The 19,489-nt window shown below is 39.1% G+C and overlaps 3 protein-coding genes across 3 annotated transcripts; 1 reads left to right on the top strand and 2 right to left on the bottom strand.

Annotated features, from left to right (window-relative positions):
- The first annotated feature begins 809 nt into the window (after positions 1–809).
- On the top strand, positions 810–5,521 carry LOC122082368. Its single transcript, XM_042649874.1, has one exon. It carries the CDS (start codon positions 2,713–2,715, stop codon positions 4,903–4,905), a length of 2,193 nt encoding a protein of 730 aa, XP_042505808.1. The 5' UTR covers positions 810–2,712; the 3' UTR covers positions 4,906–5,521.
- A 366-nt stretch (positions 5,522–5,887) lies between these two features.
- On the bottom strand, positions 5,888–8,454 carry LOC122082370 (ubiquitin-related modifier 1 homolog 2-like). The gene is made up of 5 exons (XM_042649876.1): positions 7,872–8,454; positions 7,616–7,773; positions 6,664–6,739; positions 6,392–6,474; positions 5,888–6,215 (listed from the first exon to the last, which is right to left on the bottom strand). The coding sequence occupies exons 2-5, from the start codon at positions 7,636–7,638 to the stop codon at positions 6,098–6,100; spliced, it is 300 nt and encodes a 99-aa protein (XP_042505810.1). The 5' UTR covers positions 7,639–7,773; positions 7,872–8,454; the 3' UTR covers positions 5,888–6,097.
- A 467-nt stretch (positions 8,455–8,921) lies between these two features.
- LOC122082369 (mediator of RNA polymerase II transcription subunit 18) lies at positions 8,922–13,279 on the bottom strand. The gene is made up of 6 exons (XM_042649875.1): positions 13,146–13,279; positions 12,073–12,139; positions 10,535–10,634; positions 10,266–10,323; positions 9,829–10,185; positions 8,922–9,388 (listed from the first exon to the last, which is right to left on the bottom strand). Exons 2-6 carry the CDS (start codon positions 12,106–12,108, stop codon positions 9,286–9,288), a joined length of 654 nt encoding a protein of 217 aa, XP_042505809.1. The 5' UTR covers positions 12,109–12,139; positions 13,146–13,279; the 3' UTR covers positions 8,922–9,285.
- Positions 13,280–19,489: the final 6,210 nt, after the last annotated feature.

Below are 19,489 nucleotides of genomic sequence, written 5' to 3' on the forward strand. Positions count from 1 at the left end.
TCGTGCGATTGCGCTCCCATCAAGGCAAAGGAGTTGTCTTCTCAAGTTGCAAAGATTTGCCGTGCGATTGAGCTCCTTTGAAGATGTACCACTGGAAGTGTCTTTACTAGAAAAGGGCTTTCAAAGAGGACTTCGGAAACGTCTTCTACCTCTGATTGTTCAACCTAAATATGTTGTGTGACTAGAGCAAGTGGGAAACATTTCAGCCGTTCATTGCCCTAGGTTCCTCAAGGTTTGTTAAATCCTCCCTTCTTTGTAAACTGTAGAACAATTGTAGACCTCTCTTCCTTCTGTTTCTTGTCTCTCTCTGAGTTAGGGTTTAGAAATCTCTCTAACACAGTTCGTTCCTTACCCATTTACAGTTTTTGGATTCAATATCTCCGGTGTCTTCCACTTCAAGCGCAACTTTAGCATTAAAATCAAATGGTGCCCTACTCTTTTTCTTCTCTATTTCCTCTAAATTTTAGGAAATCCAAATTTGTATTGCTCGCTGATGATTATGGATGATTTATGGGTGTCGGTGCCTTATTTGGGCCTCTGTGATGTTGAATTTCAGGGGAAGGTACCTGCCTGCGGGAAACATTTCCAGAAATAAAGTTGATCAAATACCTTCAATTCCGTTTCTATTTTCAGAAACGAAAATTTATGTTTCTGTCGTTTCTTGAAACATAAATAAGAGAAACGTTATCAAACGGTGCCTTAATTAAGCATTGTTCCTCTTGAAACTTCGTTTCCCTTTCTCTTCTGATCTTAGTCACTGTCGCATTGAATTGGGTCAAACAAAGCTGCATTTTGGGGGCATTATAAATGAACGACGATGCCACCTCATTCATTTTTAATAATGCCTATCAAAAAAGTTTTGTTTTTATAATTCATTAGCAATCAATTAAGGGAGAGAGATCTATAAATTGCCGGCTTATATTGATGAGAGAAAGAATTCAGCAAGTATTGACGCATTATATTGGGGCCTGCATCTCTAATACAAAAATATATGAGATCTCTACCGATCTCAGCCAGAATCGGTGTTAGAAAACCTTAGAATCAGCCCACGGATCTGAAAACTCGATGATTCTAAGGTTTTGGACAGAGAATTGGCCATATCGAATCAATTGGAATCAAGATAGGTTATGATCGATTTATTCTTTTTTTTTTGAATTGACCAATTCGACTAATCTAATTCTGATTTTTAAACGGTGTGCTAAGTCCATGATCGGTTAATAGAATTTATGAAATTCACTTGGAAGCAAAGATGTTGATCACCTAGTTCATAACCATCTAATAACTATAAGTAGGAGGAAAAAATGCTAATAAAGAAGGATAAACGAATGAGGTTGGCTTGAAACTTGGCATGTTGTCACTTGAGACAAGTTTAATTTTTAGACCTCACAATTCAAAGTCTGAAAGGCTTCAATGATAAGTTATTATTATTATTATTATTATTATTGTTATGTGGCACTGCATCCAAAAATGATGCATGATGCCTTTACCTTAGAAAACCCCAAAAAACCCACCCCTTGATAACCCTGTGTACACTCTCATTGACTGCACCAACATGGCTAAGGAGCCTTTTTTCCCTTCTTCTTCTTCTTATTATTATTATTAGGGTTATTATTAGAGTTAAAGAAATCTATGGTCACGACCCCTAGAGATAAGGTGTGCAAAATTACTGCTTCACCCTTTGTGAAATAAAAAAATCTCATTTATATTGGTATGCCTGTATATCCTCTCATTGGCCCCCAAATTAGTGTAGGAATCACACAACCATGCGACAATCTCTTACCCTTATTAATATTATTTTATGAAATAAAGAATGCTACACAATAACGTGTACTTACGTCAAGCTACAACGGGTGTAAAAAGACTATGATGTCCCTCACTAAAGATGCTAGCATATGCCCTCCCATTGCCAGGGGCTGATGTGTACACTCGCTATCGGGTTGTGTCCTCTCTCCCTTACTTTATTAATGGGATTTGGATTGCTGCATGGCCAGGTGGCCACTGCACCAACGTCGTGCTCAATCAAGACAATGGCTCACACATCCAAAAAAAAAAAAAATTCCCTCCTATCCCAGTCCCGAATTTTAAAGCCTTGGTAGAGTCGCACGATCCAGATTTTTTTTTTCTTTCATTTATTTAATTATTTTATTATGGGAATTTATGGGGATTATGGCCTACTCTCTTGAATGCTTTTGACACAATTTCTCCAAAGTTCTATTTGCGTTCTGGACTATGATGAAGCGATGCCCCCCCAAAACGCGTTTTGACTGTAATGAAGAAATGCCCTAATTTTGAGGGATCAATGGTGTCACCGTCATTGCTATGACTGTAATGAAGAAATGCCCTAATTTTGGGGGATAAATGGTGTCACCGTCATTGCTATGATGTGAGGCTAAAGCTACTATGTTACGGGGCTAAGGCAGCGTTTGATAATCATTCATATTTTTAAGATAGAGATATAGACAACCGTTACTCTTCAAAGACAACGTGGCACCAATATAGGTATAGCAGCTGGGTCTGCAAACAGAGTAGCCCGGAGAAGAAGGAAAGGTAAGAGAAGAGCGGAGGAGAGGAGAATTGTCACCGTTCCAAGTTCCCAACCACTAAAGAAACTTCGTGTTGGGCCTGCATGGATAGTGATTTCCACTACTACAAACGAGCCCTGACAAAGTCACTATTTTGTCGATTTCCTTTTGTTTCTTTCTGCTCTCCCCCATGTTCCTTCCTTGTCACAATTCCATCGACGATGCTCTGTTCGGTTCATGGATCTTTTCATCATCGTCTTCATCTCAACGTCAATTCAACTTTCTCAATAGTCCTTTTACACTCTGGAAAACCCAATTGACTGGGGGGACATGGCACTTTCGTTCACAGTTCATACCCAGAAACCATGAAAGGAGATTGATTGCAAGAACTATTGGGTTTAGAGGAGATATGAATTCACATCGCATTAGAGAAGCTTCGGAGGCATGCTTTCATGGCTGCTTCGCAGCTCCTCTGCTTGGCTTAGCAGATGCTCCAAATCCCAATACTAAACCAATCAACATAGTTGCTGCTTCTCATTACAATTTTGATGCAGCCACAGCTGCTTCTCTCTTGCCAAACACCCAATTCACCAACCATGAGTCTCTCCCTCCATTGGAAGAGGCTCTGTCTCACTTCGCCACAGCTTACCCACACTATTCCCAAACTTATGAGGCTGATCAAATTAGAGCCCAACACTACTTCCATCTCTCCCTCTTCAACCGTGTCTGCTTCGATTACATCGGTTTTGGGCTCTTCTCCTATTCCCAGCATCAAGCCTCCATTTCAGATCCTTCATCTTCTTCTTCTTCTCCTCCTCCTCCAAACAGTCTAGAATTCCCATTCTTTGACATCTCCTACAGGCCCCTAACTCTGCAATCTCAGATACTAAACAGGGGTGAAGATTCGGAATTAGAATCCAGGATCAGGAAGAGAATCATGGATTTTCTCAATATCTCTGACACTGATTATCACATGGTTTTCACTGCAAACAGAGCATCTGCTTTTAAGCTTTTGGCAGAATCTTATCCTTTCCAATCCAATCACAGGCTCCTTACAGTCTATGACTATGACAGCGAAGCTGTTCGAACCATGATTGAGAGCTCCCAGAAGAAAGGAGCCCGAGTCATGTCCGCCAAATTCTCATGGCCGAGCTTGAGGATTCACACTGAAAAACTGACGAACATGGTTGTGAGTAAGAGAAAGAAGGGGAAGAGGGGACTATTCGTGTTCCCGATGCAATCGAGGATGACTGGCAGACGATACTCGTGTCTCTGGATGAGCACGGCACATGAGAATGGGTGGCACGTTTTGCTCGACGCTTGTGCATTAGGACCGAAGGACATGGACACATTGGGCCTCTCCCTGTTCAGGCCAGACTTCCTTATCTGCTCCTTCTTCAAGGTTTTTGGGGAGAACCCATCAGGATTTGGTTGCCTCTTTGTCAAGAAATCGAGTGCTTCCATCTTGGATGCTTCTACCACTGCTAAAAGCAGCATAGGAATCGTCGTCACTCTTGTCCCATCAAAGAAGCTTTCTCAATTGCCTTGTGATGATTCTGATGGTCACTCACAGACCCAAGAAAAATCTAAGCTTGAGTCTGAGGAAAATGATTTATCATCCATAAGGTCATTCTCCGGTCCTATTCTTGCTCAATCTCAGACCAGTAACGGGTTCGGGGAGAGATCTTCGAGCTCAAATCAGAGAACTCAATTGGAAGGATTACAGCATTGTTCTTCAGCTTCTGAAATTGTTGAAATATGTGAACCCAATGATCTGTTGAAAGCAAGGAGTACAGAGACCAATATAAATAGCCCCGACAAGAAGAGCTCAGAATTCGAATGCAAATGTTTGGATCATGCGGATTCTTTGGGGCTCATAGTCATCAGCAGTAGAGCAAGATACTTGACCAATTGGCTGGTAAACGCATTGATGAAGCTCCACCATCCGGAGCAGGGGCTTCCCCTTGTCAGAATCTACGGGCCAAAGGTAAAATTCGACAGGGGACCTGCTCTGGCATTCAATGTGTTTGATTGGAAAGGAGAAAAGATTCAGCCCATGCTTGTACAGAAACTTGCAGATCGAAGCAATATTTCTCTGAGCTATGGGTTCCTACACAACATATCGTTTTCAGACAAGTTCGAAGGAGAGAAGGAGAGTGTCTTAGAGACAAGAAACTATGAAGCAACGGCAGTGGCAAGCAACAAGAGGAGAGAAAGAGGTGAACTGGGGATAACCGTTGTCACAGCTGCACTTGGTTTTCTGGCCAATTTCAATGACACCTACAGGCTTTGGGATTTTATAGCTCAATTCCTCAATGCAGATTTTGTGGAGAAGGAGCAGTGGAGATATACAGCTCTTAATCAGAGGACTATTGAACTTTAAATCAAACTGATTCAATGTTCTCTCAAATTATAATCATCATCAAGGGTAAACAGTCCCTAAAGTAACGACACCCGATGATCCAAATACCAGACTCCAGAGAGGGCACCAGAGCTCCTTTCCAAAATTTCATGATTTGCAGTTTGCCAGCTTTGCTCTATGATTAGCAGATGATGCTTCATGTTGTTTTCAATTAAAAGGTTCCAAGTAGATTGAACCTTCAACCTTTCCATTGCAATGGGACTTGGGGAAATGCTGAAAACTTCACAATTCAATTGAACTAGTGCCCTTTTTACAGTTCGTTCACCTTGGTTTGCCTCCCTTATCTATTTCGGCAATCACCATGTATCACCTTGAATCAAATTGCAGATACAATGCTCTTGTATCCCAGATGAATGCCATTGAACCACAGAAGGAACCATTCTCATCCAAAATTGTGGAATTGGACAAGGCCATCAATTTGCTGATGCTGTGAGTCCGGTCTGCTGGAATTGATGTATGAGGCCTGAAATATACCTGTTGCAGCAAGTTAAGTTCTTCTGGGTTATATTGGGGATTTCCCGGTGAAGTATAATAACTACATAATTTTTTATAACTAGAGAAGTCTCAGTTGTTGAAAGGCTTTTCTTCTATTGCATTGGAAGTGGTCAGAATAAGTGTGGGGTTGGGGGGGGGGACAGAGTAATGGGAATATAATTGACCAACCACATAATCTGTTAATATTTTGAATAATTGAATGGAGAGGCCTTTAGCTTGCATCATACTTTAGATTGGCACATCGTCTTCACCAAATGTCTAATGTTGTGAATACCACTCAAGTAATATTTGAAGGCATATGCTTTCAGAGCTCTCTGCACCCTTCTTTTTCCTTCCCTCTGAAGTATGAATAAATTCTCTTCCCAAAAAAAAATTTAGCATACTTTGAAGGTGCAACCCACAGAAAGTCTTCAGCACAACACAAAACCAATCATTACAGGGGTGGCAATTGCCAAAGAAACACTATAACATTACTTTTCTTAAATTTCCAATATCATAAGTGCCACTTGTCCCAAGAAGAAGAAAAAAAAAGATCACAAAAATTCAGACCTCAATGCTAGAGTATAATATGAGAAGTACATTACCCATTCCCTGCCCCACCTCCATTTCTCTGTCTATGTGTGTATGAGAAAGATCACATGTTACAACTCTAAAGATATTATCCCCCGTGCAATGTCGAAATAAAAACTACCACATCCTTCTCCTCTAAAGTTGTATCAAGCTGACCACTTAATTCCCAATCACAATCATTAACAAGGACTAGAACACCAGGTCTCCTGCACATGGTGATAAAGAAAGACAAACTTCATCCCATCAAAAGAAACTAAGGAAAAAATCAAACAGAAAGACATAGGGCACTACTAGAACAAAGAAGAAAAAAAACCTAATCTGAATGTATGGTAATAATGTTCACTTCAACACTAAATTAATTCAGAAACTTCCCAGAACTTACACAGTATCTTCTTTCATGAACATTTCAGGCCTCTCCTTGATCAAATTGGTACGAACCCAAGAAAGCAAGTTGTTCATTGTCAACTGACAGGAACAAATCAAAAGGTATATAACTTACGGCTTTAAGCAAACAAGCCAAAAAACTAAATACATAAATAGATGACACGGGTAGTTAAACGATACGGTAAGCAACATCTGGATCTTCTTCCATTTGACAAAACATGAAAATAAATAATAATAAATAAATAAATCTTTTTGATGAGATATCATTACCTTCTCTTCCCCAGCTGGTATATCAACATCAACATTATGGATCTTAATGGATTGGCAAAGGAGCTCAAGCCCACCACTGTGTAGGAAGGTTATACAATAAGAAATCATTTGTAAAGAAAACATGACAAGTTCACAATAATAACAGTAGCAATAAGTAGGAGGAACCAACCACCATAGACCCAAAAGCCTAGTAATAGAAGCAAGTAAATAACACTGGAAAACAAATTCATAATAACAAATGACTTGTGCACTTGTGCATCTATGGAGACTGTTCTGTTCAAAGCACCCACTATTACCATTAATAAAATCATACAGTGATGTTTGGCCTAAGATTGTTACTCTATCACATTGAGAGGGGGGCATTTGATTATTATATTATTCATTAATATTGTTTTTAACAGTATCTTATCCAAGGATTAGGATGTGCCATCACTATTCAATTGTTGAAAGTGACTCAAAGTCTTATTAAATGTTATCTTCAATTGTTGCAACTAATTGTTGAAGGAGACTCGAAGTCTTGTTAAATGTTATCTTCACCAATCAAGGCCCAATGGTGGCACTCCCATGTTATCAGGCAAGTTAAACCCTCAAACCAATCCAATATATCAAGGTATCTCGTTCCGGGGGAAGCCTAGAACTGGCAACACTTCTGCTAATTCCCTAGCTAAGGTGTATCTAAAGAGTTATATATTTTGGTCGAAATTGTGAAATGGTCTAGGAAAGATTATATTCTGCGACATTAAAAACAACATGTTTTGAATGAACAAACTTGCACTTCATCCCAGAGGAATAAGTAATCAACCACCCCAATAGAGTTGTGAATCTTCATTAAAAGCATCCACATGGATAAGCATAAACATGCACATAGATAGATTGCTAGGATCCCTGGAATTCAGGCGTGAGTAAAGCAAAGAAATTTTGTAAGGGCTGAAAATAGAGAGGAAAACTTTACCCGAACTCGATAGTGAGTTGCATTATCTCCAAGAATCCTAGGATAGAGGTATGAATTATGGAACCAAAACCCTCAGGAAGCCTGAAGCCGTTCTTCTTCTCTTCGATTCGTTTCTAATTGCACAAAAACCCTAAAAGTTGACACCTGCATGCAGCTGGCTGATAAAGAAAGGCATGTCAGTTCTAAACTTCAACCGCATGAGAATTATTAGGAGAGAGAGACAGAGACAGAGAGAGAGAGAGAAGGAGAGAGCCACCGTCACCGTTCCCGGAGAAGCAGTTTGCTCGTAGCCGAGTAACGATGTACAGGAGTAAGTTGATGCAGCTGCCTTGTTTGATCGTCGCCTTGACCGCTAAACTAGGGTTTTACAAAGATCCTCTTAAACCATGGTGGGGTCCATCTCCTGATGTGGGAAACCAGCACAACCAAAATCACTGATTCGGATTCTGATTCTACTTCCTCGAACAATGTTCCTTGTGGGGAATCTGTGGTTGAATAGGGAAGAAGAATTATTCCTCATCTTCTGCTTCTCAACGCAACCCTGGCTTCACGTACAAAAAACGCCTTATGAATTATCTCACCCCACCACGAACATGAAACACTATAATTTGATAATGGCAGCAGCCTTTCTCTCCATCAACTATGGCAAATGTTCGGGTAGTTCCAGTGGGTGCCACGGCCAAGTGAGTCATCCAACACGTAGGCCCATCAGCAAAACGGCCTGGGAATCAACTTGTAGCGCAAATTGAATATAAAAATGCACACGATCAGCTTATAAAACAGGGTGTAAACCAAGGGCAGTTGAGTTGGCGAGATTTTTTGCTTCATAGTTGCTTCGATAAAAATTGAATGATTCTCATTCAACTCCGATGTGACTCAATTCACACGATTGTGGGATCAATATAACCCTGCAGAACTAATCAATCAGAATGCTTATACCTATCATTACCAATCTATTTAAGTGTTGAAGGAAATCTTTTCTAGGAAGCAATTAAACCAGGTGATGTGTAGCAACTAACTTTGAAATCTCTTCAGGTATTAGTGTTATCATTTTACTAAAAAGTAGAACATTTTCAATTACTTTAAATAGCTATTTTAAATTAGCTTTTCATTACTGCAAGCAGCCATCTTTGCATAATGAAACCTGGCGTTTTCTCCTTTTCAGATCTGTAAGAGACTGATCAGGAGTGGCACTAGCATTTCCAGTATATGCCCATCGAGAGCACCCATACAGGAGATGTTACATAGTCTCGCAACATTAAAAATTCCATTTTCAAAACCTAATCTTCCAATTGTGGACACAATATTCAATCGAGTTTTTAATCACATCTACTCATTAATTCATAGTTTTCCCATATTTTGACATTGACATGCATTTTCAAAAAAAAAAAAAAATACATATAATGAAATCCCCCACTCATAATGAGAGTGAAGGTTTCCCAAATATTCTGAACATTTCCTGCAATGCCTCTTGATGGAAAGTATAGCTGCAACACACCACCACCTTGAAAGCTTGGTTAAATGTATCCTAGTGATAGATAAAAGAAAATGTGGACGGCTTCAATGATCGGGACCATAATGCACCTGTTGTTGAATCACCCATCAAGATAAAAATTAATGGATGGATCAAGAAGTGAAGAACCAGAGCTGAATATCCACCACCTTCTGGACTATAAGCCTTTACCCCCACCATTTGACATGAGAGAGGCAGCAGCAGCGGCAGCAGTAGGAACAACCCCTGTTGCGACACCTGGTTTTGACAAGTGTAGAAGCCTGAAACAGGAACACCCAAACTCTTTAAGTATCAGTATAATGAACGATTTAAAAGGTCAATGGGCACAAGATAGGAAAACTTAATTGAGGACATCCATCCAACCACTGTCCAAGTCCAACACACTTTCTACACTATAATAGACATACATGAAGGGCTCAAAAGCCATCTGTTGGTTGATATAATAATGTGACCTGTGCTTAACTTCCACTCAATTAGACAACTAGCCCATCATATGATCTCAAGACAGTTTCTATTTCTGGTTTTCTGAATGTACTATGTATCTTCCGGAATCCAGACCATATATGGTTATAATCAACCAATGATGCCATCATAGTCATCAGACATAGTTTCAATCCCTCTGTATTCACACATATGGGGATGGGTCAGTCTGCAGTGGTTGGATAGAGCCCTCTTTCGAAAAAGACAGAAGGGCTCTTACGGTGCAAGATATTCACAAAAAGATGAAACTCCAGCAACAACTTCGGTGTAGTTTTCAGAAGATGCGGGGGCTGTCACTTCAACAAGTTGGATACCAGGTGTCACAGGCACAGCATCGTCAATTGCATATAGCTTTGGCATCTTATTAACTGAAGTAACAGTAACAGTAATCCTTGCAACCCTTTGGAAATGGAAGGTGAATCCCACCCTTAGGAGCTCGTGGTCTAATTTGTAACCAAGTGCATAAAAAAAGCGCAACACATTCTTGCTTGCTTTGCTTTCCACCAGAGTCCTCACCAGGACAGAAATTTGCTCAGCACCAGCACCTCTCATGGCTCCCCCAACATGTCGTACAGTCCTAAGAAGTTCCATGGTAACAGATTTTCATATGTAGATGCGAACTTTGATGTGAAATTCAAAATGAATTTGAGGTCATACCAAGTGGGCTCAGGCTGCTCCAGATCACACAAGAGTCGAACCTCTGATGCTACCACTCCTGGAATGGGAGAAGAAGAAACATCTTACTAGCCGAGTAGTGTAAAAATCCAGTAACAGTGTGTGGAATGCAGTACCAAGGACAGTGTCCCCAATTAATATGATCATCAAACAAATCAATCAGGTGGGGCCACAGAGTGGATGAGAATCACAGGTCCAGGTGGCACAAAAGAAACCCAAATGTTAAAACGTTTGTATGTGTGTGAACTTACCAAGACCTGGTGCACTTTTCAGGCACAACTCATGGATCCTAAGTGATTCTTTGGGAACACCACAAAGGCCCTGAAGTAGAATCTCCAAAGCTTCAACATGCTGTAAGAAAAACCCCAATGTTAGAACTAGCAAGTAAGAAACAGCATGGTCCTTTTTAAGTACAAGAGAAGGCAAAAAACAATGAAGCATAATACATTCACGCATATGCATACATATGTGGGTTAACCCACCTAGCCCAGTTATGCAGGTGACCTTTGAATATATCATCAAAATGCTGTAATTGCTATCTCTCAATGCCCTCACCAATATAAACCAATCCCAGGCACTTAACTCCTACCAAATTTTAGTTTGAACAGGCACTAGACGGAGACAATGACTGATTCAAACAAGGGACTAGGAAATGTGCACACCCCCCCCCCCCCAAAAAAAAAAAAAATTCTCACCATTTAATAAAAAGGTACACTTCGAACTAAACTTGAAGAATCAAGTCATGCCACCATCCTAATCATGAATTGATCTCAATAACATCCCTGTGTTGATTGGACCCTTTTTCCTTTTACAAAAAGATGATCCAAAGATTTTAATAGAACAAAGGAAAGGCTGGACGAGACAGCCAGAAACATAGTACAAAAGGATATGGAGAATATAATAGCTGCAGGAGGAAGGTTCTACAACCCCAAAAGACCGTTAAACTGTAAGCAAAGAAGACCAATTTTTAGCCAAAACAGCCCACCACCAGAGATGCTTGAATGGTTAAACTTAGGATTCAAAGAAGCCCAGAAGAAGAAATATTCTAATCTTCCACACCAGATGTTGCAAGTCAGGGGATGAGTGATCAAATACCCTCTTGCTCTTCCAATTCCAAAGAGTCTGACACAACACAGCTTGTAGATCTACATAGGCTTGGCAATGGGCAGGAAATGCAGATAAAACACAGGAACTTGCTGTAATTCGATTCTGCTGCAATCTGATCCGGATTGCTAATATCTGACTGCCATTCCTATTCACATTCATGGCTCTATAGAAAATTGAAAATCCTGCAAACTAGGGATTGAAACTTGCTGTTGTCAAATGCAAGCCTTATGTGCAGCAGTGTTTACCATGGAGGATCAAAGACCTTTTGAGATAACCACAACTTCACAAGTAAAATAATAACACCTTATTATCTCCCTTTTGATATCAAAATAGAATATATCATCAATTCTACACTAGAATCCACATTAGCTAAATAAAGAAAGTGACAAATTAAGAGATCGGAGATCTTTGTCCATAATCCACAAAACAGTAACTCAAAACTCATAAAAGTGATTCTTAGGACACTAGTATAGTAGCTAATCTAGAAACTGCAATTATATTGTATACATGGCATTTAAAGCTTTACAGAAGCACTAAGGATTACAACAAAGCAAAAGGCAATGGAAAAAGAGAAGAAATACTTACTACAACTCACCTGTGTTTATAACATTCCTTGAACCACACACTCCATTTACAACAAAGCAAAAGGCAATGGAAAAAGAGAAGAAATACTACAACTCACCTGTGTTTCTATAATTCCTTGAACCACACACTCCATTGATCTAGTTCACCCCACCAGTCCAATATATCTATCAGCACATTCAACAAAATCAAGGAGTAAACTAAATAGACATTCGCATCTCACACTAAAGAAAGCATGCAGGTGCTCAGAGGAAAGAGGAAAAAAAGATACAATTCAAAGAGAATCAGTGAGGCCAACCCTTGAAACTGAATATGTACAAGCCCTTTTCGAGGATTTTTCTCAACAGCTACCTGCAAGAGCAGATGAAAAACCATGGCGGTAAAAGACCCTACACCAATGAGAAACTGCTGGCACACAGCAAAGCTTCTCCAGGCAACTCATTTTGAGTCCTTCCAGGTCTTAGATACTCTGCTGTGCTCTTTCCAGTGCAGAGCGTTATGTAACTATATTCGACACCATCCTTACTTTCCATTCCTACATTCTATATCAATTTGGACTAATTAAAGAAATCAATTTTTTGAATTCCATCATCATCCGTAGTCCTTCACTATACCACTAGCTAATCTGCTAAAGGAGTAAACTTTACACCTTGTGATCATTTGCCAGCTAAAGAAGATTTAACATTGCAAGCATGCAGATTCTTAAAAACCCTTATCGTCCAATTGACCTCATTAGATGCCAAGACGGAAAGAATGTTAAGACATAGGACAATTAAATCAGTAGTGCTTCAAACTACTAATAGGATGAAGAAATCTTGTCTGTTTATATGAAGATAGTCGTCAATAGACATAGAAAGTAGCAAACTATGTCTTGCGCATTTTATCAAGCGGTTCGTATTCAAGTAATCAAACCAACTATCAAACCTCCCAATCGCAGAAATTAAGTAAGAAACGTATATAAGTTTCAACAATGCCGACTATATTGGTGGAATTATACCCTCTCACCACTTCCCAGACCACTAGACTCCTGAAGACGGCAACTGAAAATGCTCACTGAGAGAGAGAGAGAGAGACGCACAAAAGAGAATGATAAAAGAAGGAAATATAGTGAAACCTCGCAAGATGGGGTTCCATTTCTCCACCACCCAATAAACAAGAATGAAGAAATTATACCTTGTTTCCAGGAAACTCTGAGAACAGTAGTTTGTCTCGAAACAGTAGGAGGAAATCCGGAGCCAGATAGAGAGCGAATTTGATTAGTCGGTTAAGAAAAGCTCTCCCGATTCCGAGTCTCCGACAGCAGAACCGCAAAAACCTAGAACCAAAGACGGTTTTTACACGGTTACACTTTTGATCAGAAAGTTTTTAAACTCGGGTCCCTACCGATACCAATACGGAGCGGACAGAATCGGTTGGGATCGTATGTATCTACCTTTTTTTTTTTTTTTTAATAGGGTTTGAAGGGGAGAGGATTTCGGTTTTGACCCGAAAACCATACCTTTTGAAGCCCAAATCCGAGTTTCATCCTTCCTCAGCCATCGAATTGTTTACCGCCACATGTTAACAGATGAAGCCCTGGCGCCCCACTCTCCAAATCTCGTCTCCACAAACAATTTTTTTTTTGGGAAAATTACCTGATTACCCAGTATTGGGTTTAATTTTACAGAAATACCCACAATGGGTTTCACTCAACATATCTATCCAAAAACAGTTTGCGTATCATGAAAATAGCCAAAACAGTGGAAGTCGTACGCCAGACTTCGTATCCCCACGTGTTGTACATGATTCATGTTCCAATCGGTGAAAAAAATCTCGATTTCTAGTCCTCTGGTGGTTTTGGGTCCCTTGCTTTGAAGTCTGAAAAAGCAAGAAAGATATTTAGAGTAGTAAGTACCTGCTCCTTTGCTTTCTTCCTTTGGAGAGCTGAAACGACGCCATAGCAGTCCTGAAAGATGGCTACACAGGGTAGCATAGCGGAGAAAGTGAAGAGAATTTTATAACAATTCGACTTGAACAAAGATGGAGGCCTCAACAGAGAAGAAACGGCTGCTTTAGTCGTCGCCGTCAACCCTAGAGTTAAGTTCAACGATGAGCAGATCAATCCAATCCTCTACGAGGTCTTCCGCACTAATGGTGAGTTCATCGATGGAGAAAAGGGTCTTACATATGAGGGTCTTCTGCGTACCTATGATGACTATGCTGGCGATGTCGATTGAGATTTCGATGCCCTCAGCCTTGAGTTTGACTCCGCTAAAGCCATGGAAATGGCTTTCGAGACCTCTTCATCATCGATTGCCAATGAGAGGGTGGTGGATCCTCATAAGAGGTAGAGGACCATTGCCTGGGCGGCTTCACCGAACCATGGGATCATCTTCGACGATACGTGGAAGCTTGTTGATGATTTGGAGATTATGGTGAAGAGGTTGAAAGCGAAGCAGGCCAAGGATGGAGCGATGAAGGGGGATAACTTTGATGTCTACTCCGACCCCGGCTGGTCTAGGGAATTGGGACCCTTTTCCGAGCTCTCGGTCTCGGAGAAAAGGGTCTTCTGGGATGACTCCACCCACGACTACTCCGTGTTCATGAAGGAATTGGGGATTCTTAGAAGGAGAGCAAACGGCGCAAGGTCCAGAGAAGAAGCTTTCAATGGGCACATGGTGATTGATCGGGTTCTTTACGAGCACCAGAGTTAGACTAGCGACCAACGACCTTCGACCTTCTCCATCCTGCTTGCTATAAGTTACAAAAAAAAAAAAAAAAAATGTAGCGACATCATCAGAGTCGGACCAGCGACCATCTCCGTCCTGCCTACTGTAAGTTAAAAAAAAATAAATAAATAAATAAAAATAATAAAATAAAATAAAAAATGTAGGAGATGATTAAACTAGAAATCGGGATTTTTTTCACCGATTGGAACATGGATCATGTCCAACACGTAGGGATACGAATTCTGGCGTATGGCTTCCACTGTTTTGGCTATTTCCGTAATACGCAAACTGTTTTTGGATAGTTATGTTGAGTGAAACCCATCGTGGGTATTTCTGTAAAACTAAACCCAATACTAGGTAATCAGGTAATTTTCTCTTTTTTTTTCCACCACGGGTTGCAGGGTCGACAAGGGTTCACAAGGCTGACATGGCACGATGGATTGGTGGTTGCAGGGTGGGTGTGGAGAGTCTGGAGACAGGGGCACAATGGGGGCTCACATCATGATATAAAATTCTGGGCATAGATGCTGCAAATCTAAATGACCATCGTCTTCAAAGTAGAAATTGACAATGCCAAAGCCCACGCAGCCTTCAGAGATTCCAGCCTCTTATCTTTCTATGGATTGGAAGTAGCGAATCCAAGGAACAGTGTGTCTGATTTACCAAGAACAACTTTGTCTTCTGACAACCTTGGTCTTGCCGCTGCAATTCAAGGACGACACCACTTCTTGAAAGTGGGAGGCAGAGATTAGAGAGGTAGAGAGACGGGAGAGCCGGGAAAAAATACCACCCAACGGGTTGGACACCCAACCCGACATCTGACGGTTGGAGGACCTGGGTGCGCACCCATATGTGTATTCGGGTCCTCTCAACCATCGGCTGCCGGGTTGAGCACCCAGTACACATTGGAAAGGAGAGGTCTGAGAACCACAGACAAAGGGGAATATGGTTTACAAAATTATCCTTCAATGGGACAATAAATGGATAGGATTCCTCTCCATAGAGCCCCAACAACATCCCAGTTGTGAGATCACTCTCTAGTCCTTTGGCTCTATGGAGAGGAGTCGGATCTCAAATAAATCCAAAACAAGGGTAAAGGGGCATCGTGTCTAGGCGTGGCTTCAAGACCCCACCTAGAAAACTTTGTTCTAGCAATTTTTCTGTCCAACTCTCCCTCTTGTTCACCTTTTCAAATTATTTAACAAGGAAAGAGAACCCTGTGAGTCTAGCACAAGAAACGTTCAAACTATGGAGATTGTGAAAAGATTGCATTGTGCCTTTGACATGCATTAAATATGCTCCCATGCATCTTCTTATTGGTCTACTGATTTAATGTTTCCTGTGCCAAACTGATTGGATTCTTTCCCCTCATTTAATAATTATGAAACGATACATAAAATAGTTGTTACAATTTACAATAAAATTTTCACTTCTCTAAACATGAAGTTTGAGCCATTACAATTAGAACAAGTGTTTCAACTTTGAACTTAAATGAGGACTGTTAAGGATTTTATGAAGTTCAATATTTTGTTGTTGGTGAAGTTCAAACGATGATTAATGGGTCATACAATTCCTTGCTCTTTCCTTGTGGAAATCTATGTTTGTTGATGGTGAATGATACATTAGTTTCTTGGTTTGTTTTAGTCATTTATTCAAGGCCGAATGGTAGCAAGACGTACGTATTGCAATCTTATTTTCACTTTCTTTTAATATTAACCGTCCATTTAATATTAGATTAATCTAAACCATCTATTAGTTTTTTATATTGTAATTGATTCCTAGTTTTTAGTGTGGAGAGATGACGGACATTCTTTGCTAACAGAGTTTAAAACAGTTACTTCACTTTGTCTAATATTATTTTTTTTTATATAAATAAATAATAAATAATAAAATTCCAATATAAGTGAACTCCTCCTTCGATTCCGTTGGGAAATCTCAATTATCTCTCTCTCTCCTTGCTTCTTCTTCAACGTCGTTTCTTCTTTCTACAGCTGCCATCATCATCATCATCTCTCTCTCTCTCCCTCTCTCTCTCTCTCTCTGCTCGCAAAATAAGATGAGGTAAGAAAAAAATCAACATAACTATTTTCAAACACTGAGCATATGAGAGACTTGGCCATACATATTTAAATACCATGTTTACATATTAATCACCAGGGAAGGAATTTGGATTGTAAACCTTGCATGTATGGCTGAGGATAAATTTGAATTTATAAAGTAAACAAAACTCTTGAAATATCTATGATTTTATTATTACTTCTTAGGTAGATATTATTAACCTATGAGAATTTACCATGGACGTAAATCTTCAGTGAGATTGGTAAACAAAACTTCAGCTAGATTGAAGGGTGCTACAAAAAGAAGAAAAAAGAAGGAATTTTGTTAAAGAAGAAGCAAGGAGAGAAAAAGAGGATCAAGATTTCTAAGCAGAATCAAAGGAATCCGTTTATATTGAGATTTTTATTATTTATTTATTTAAATATTAATAATATTAAACAGAGTTATAAATTGTTACAATTCTATGAGCAAAATTAATATAATTAACACGTGTTAATCATTTCACTTACATGAAAATTCATTGAGCTCAGGATGTTCCACATTCTTTTTTTTTTACACGTTCCATGAATATTTTGCCTTTGTTCAAAGAACCGGCACTTAGCGACACAAATGATAAAAGAAAGGCACCGGTACAGTAGGGCCAGGTCACACCAGCACCACAGTACTCCACGGACTTTGGAACCGATACAAGTGTAAAGTAGCGACGAAATATCTGTTTTTATTTGATCTTTTTCGTAAAGGGCAGCATCGCGGTGGTCGTAACGTGAAGAACATGCGCCCTTCTTCCATCAACCATTATTATTTTGGGAAATGATCCTCTAGTCCGCTAGGGGAGGGTATACTACAGAGTTTTATAAAAATAGGAATCGATCTCCGCTGATTTCGATTCAGATCGGCCCTACTAACCCTATAATCGACTGCGTCGCAAAAAATCTATCGATTCAAGAGAATCTTATAGAGAATATTTTGATCAGAATGATGGATATTGGGTGCAATGCCTGTCAATCATCGAATTTTTTCAACCATGGTATATTAGGATTCTCTTTCTATCTCTTTCCTTCTTGTCAGAAATAAGCTTACTGCATCTGTTCCATCATATCTTATTATTCAAAGGCTCAAGGTGGCATGATTAGAGGATCTTTTGCCTTAGATTTTTTTTTTTTTTCTCATTAAGTCGTGTTTTTCTTAATAATTCAATATTTTTTAACATTAATTGAGTCGGACTATGAGATTCGCAATTGATTGAGACTTCACGCTTTTGATAGGGATAAAAACAGACAATTTTAGGATATGAAAGGCAAAAGATTTTACACATGGGTGTCCGTGAACATTGCTGTGGCCTCTTCCGTTGGATGGGGAGAGAGAGGAAGGATGTGTTACATCAATTTGCATCCTTTATCCGACAAAGACAAAACGCCTGATGCGCAATCATATATTTACAATGTTTATGTGTAAAATTGAGGTTTGAAATCTAATAACAAATATAGTTTGATTGTTTTAACAAGAAATAAAAATGAGAATCATCAGTTCAAATTTAATATATATATATATATATGGTTTAAGTTGTTAAGACTGTGCTTTCAAATCCATTCGAATTCTAAAAGTTTTTCTCCAAACAAATATTTTTGAATATATTGATAATTTAATTGACTCAGATAAAAAACGAGCTTGCTTAGAGCAACTCAAACAAAATCTCGCTTCTCAAAACTCTCCCCAACCTTACAACCTATAAAAAATAATACAAAAATTTGACAAAATCCAAAAACCTTCAACCTCTGACCATTCTTTGAGAATCAAAACCCTTGAAACAACTACTACGATTCTGCAGTATATATATATATATATTTATTTATATTTGACCTCTTTTTTTTTTTTTTTTTTTTGTCCTCCTCCATTAGGGATCATAGTAATTTTGCATCTAACGCATAAATTACTTGTCTTCCATAATTTCAGGTAAAAAAAAAATTTATCTGCAAATTTTCAAAGAGTCATAAGAATATATGTGTCTTAATATCTTTTATTATTCCATATTAAATATGTAATATACGCATACCAGCGTGTTTGTTTGGAAGAAAAAAAAGAAAAGAAAAGAAAGGAAAGCTTTACTTCAAATATTGAATAATGCTAACTTTGATCACTTTCTTTGTGTTTGTTTCTTATCATTATCAATTGTCTTGCAATAGACAACCTCAAATAAAAAGAAATTCCTGTAAGGGATAGACAGGTTTTCCAAAAGAAAAAGGCTTTAAAGAGATTCTAATGAATTCAGACTAATTACGTTTTCGTTTCATTCGTGGGTTGGTAAATCCCAAAGATATTAAACAAAGCTTTAAACTTAGTCTATGTTAGCTTAAAATCATGTATTGAAGTTACTTATACACAAAGGAATTAGAGCCTATATTGTGAGCTATTTCTTAATCATTGAAGACAATGGAAATATGCAATTTTAAAGGTAGTTATTGAAGAGTCTTATTAGCGACAATATTTATCTAATAAAGTTAGATTTTTCATCTTTCTTTTCCTTCCTAGCTGCTCACTGTCAATGAGGTGTGTGAAATTGAATCGTCCGCTAGAGGGTTTTAAGGAGAGAGAGAGAGAGTATAGGTTCCAATGGTGATATGTAAAAGGGCATGCGCAAAAATACACACACTACTAGCATAGTGGTAATTCTTTTCCCTTAATTGAAACTTGGATGTGAGGTCTCAAAATCGAACTCAGAAAGAAGGCCCTATGTTGAGTTTACCTACTTGG

The sequence above is a fragment of the Macadamia integrifolia genome, chromosome 6 (genome assembly GCF_013358625.1).
Source record: "Macadamia integrifolia cultivar HAES 741 chromosome 6, SCU_Mint_v3, whole genome shotgun sequence".
Classification (NCBI taxonomy): Eukaryota; Viridiplantae; Streptophyta; class Magnoliopsida; order Proteales; family Proteaceae; genus Macadamia; species Macadamia integrifolia.

Bases quoted from the DNA above. Each gene is read 5' to 3' on its own strand.
- LOC122082370 (XM_042649876.1), bottom strand. From the start codon at position 7,638: ATGCAACTCACTATCGAGTTCGG. The intron at 6,740-7,615 runs GTAAAGTTTTCC...CTTCCTACACAG, and splicing joins CAACTCACTATCGAGTTCGG to TGGTGGGCTTGAGCTCCTTT. The intron at 6,216-6,391 runs GTAAGTTCTGGG...CACCATGTGCAG, and splicing joins TTCATGAAAGAAGATACTGT to GAGACCTGGTGTTCTAGTCC.
- LOC122082369 (XM_042649875.1), bottom strand. From the start codon at position 12,108: ATGGAGTGTGTGGTTCAAGGAATTATAGAAACACAG. The intron at 10,635-12,072 runs GTGAGTTGTAGT...TTTTTCTTACAG, and splicing joins AAGGAATTATAGAAACACAG to CATGTTGAAGCTTTGGAGAT. The intron at 10,324-10,534 runs GTAAGTTCACAC...CTCCCATTCCAG, and splicing joins GAAAAGTGCACCAGGTCTTG to GAGTGGTAGCATCAGAGGTT.
- LOC122082368 (XM_042649874.1), top strand. From the start codon at position 2,713: ATGTTCCTTCCTTGTCACAATTCCATCGACGATGCTCTGTTCGGTTCA.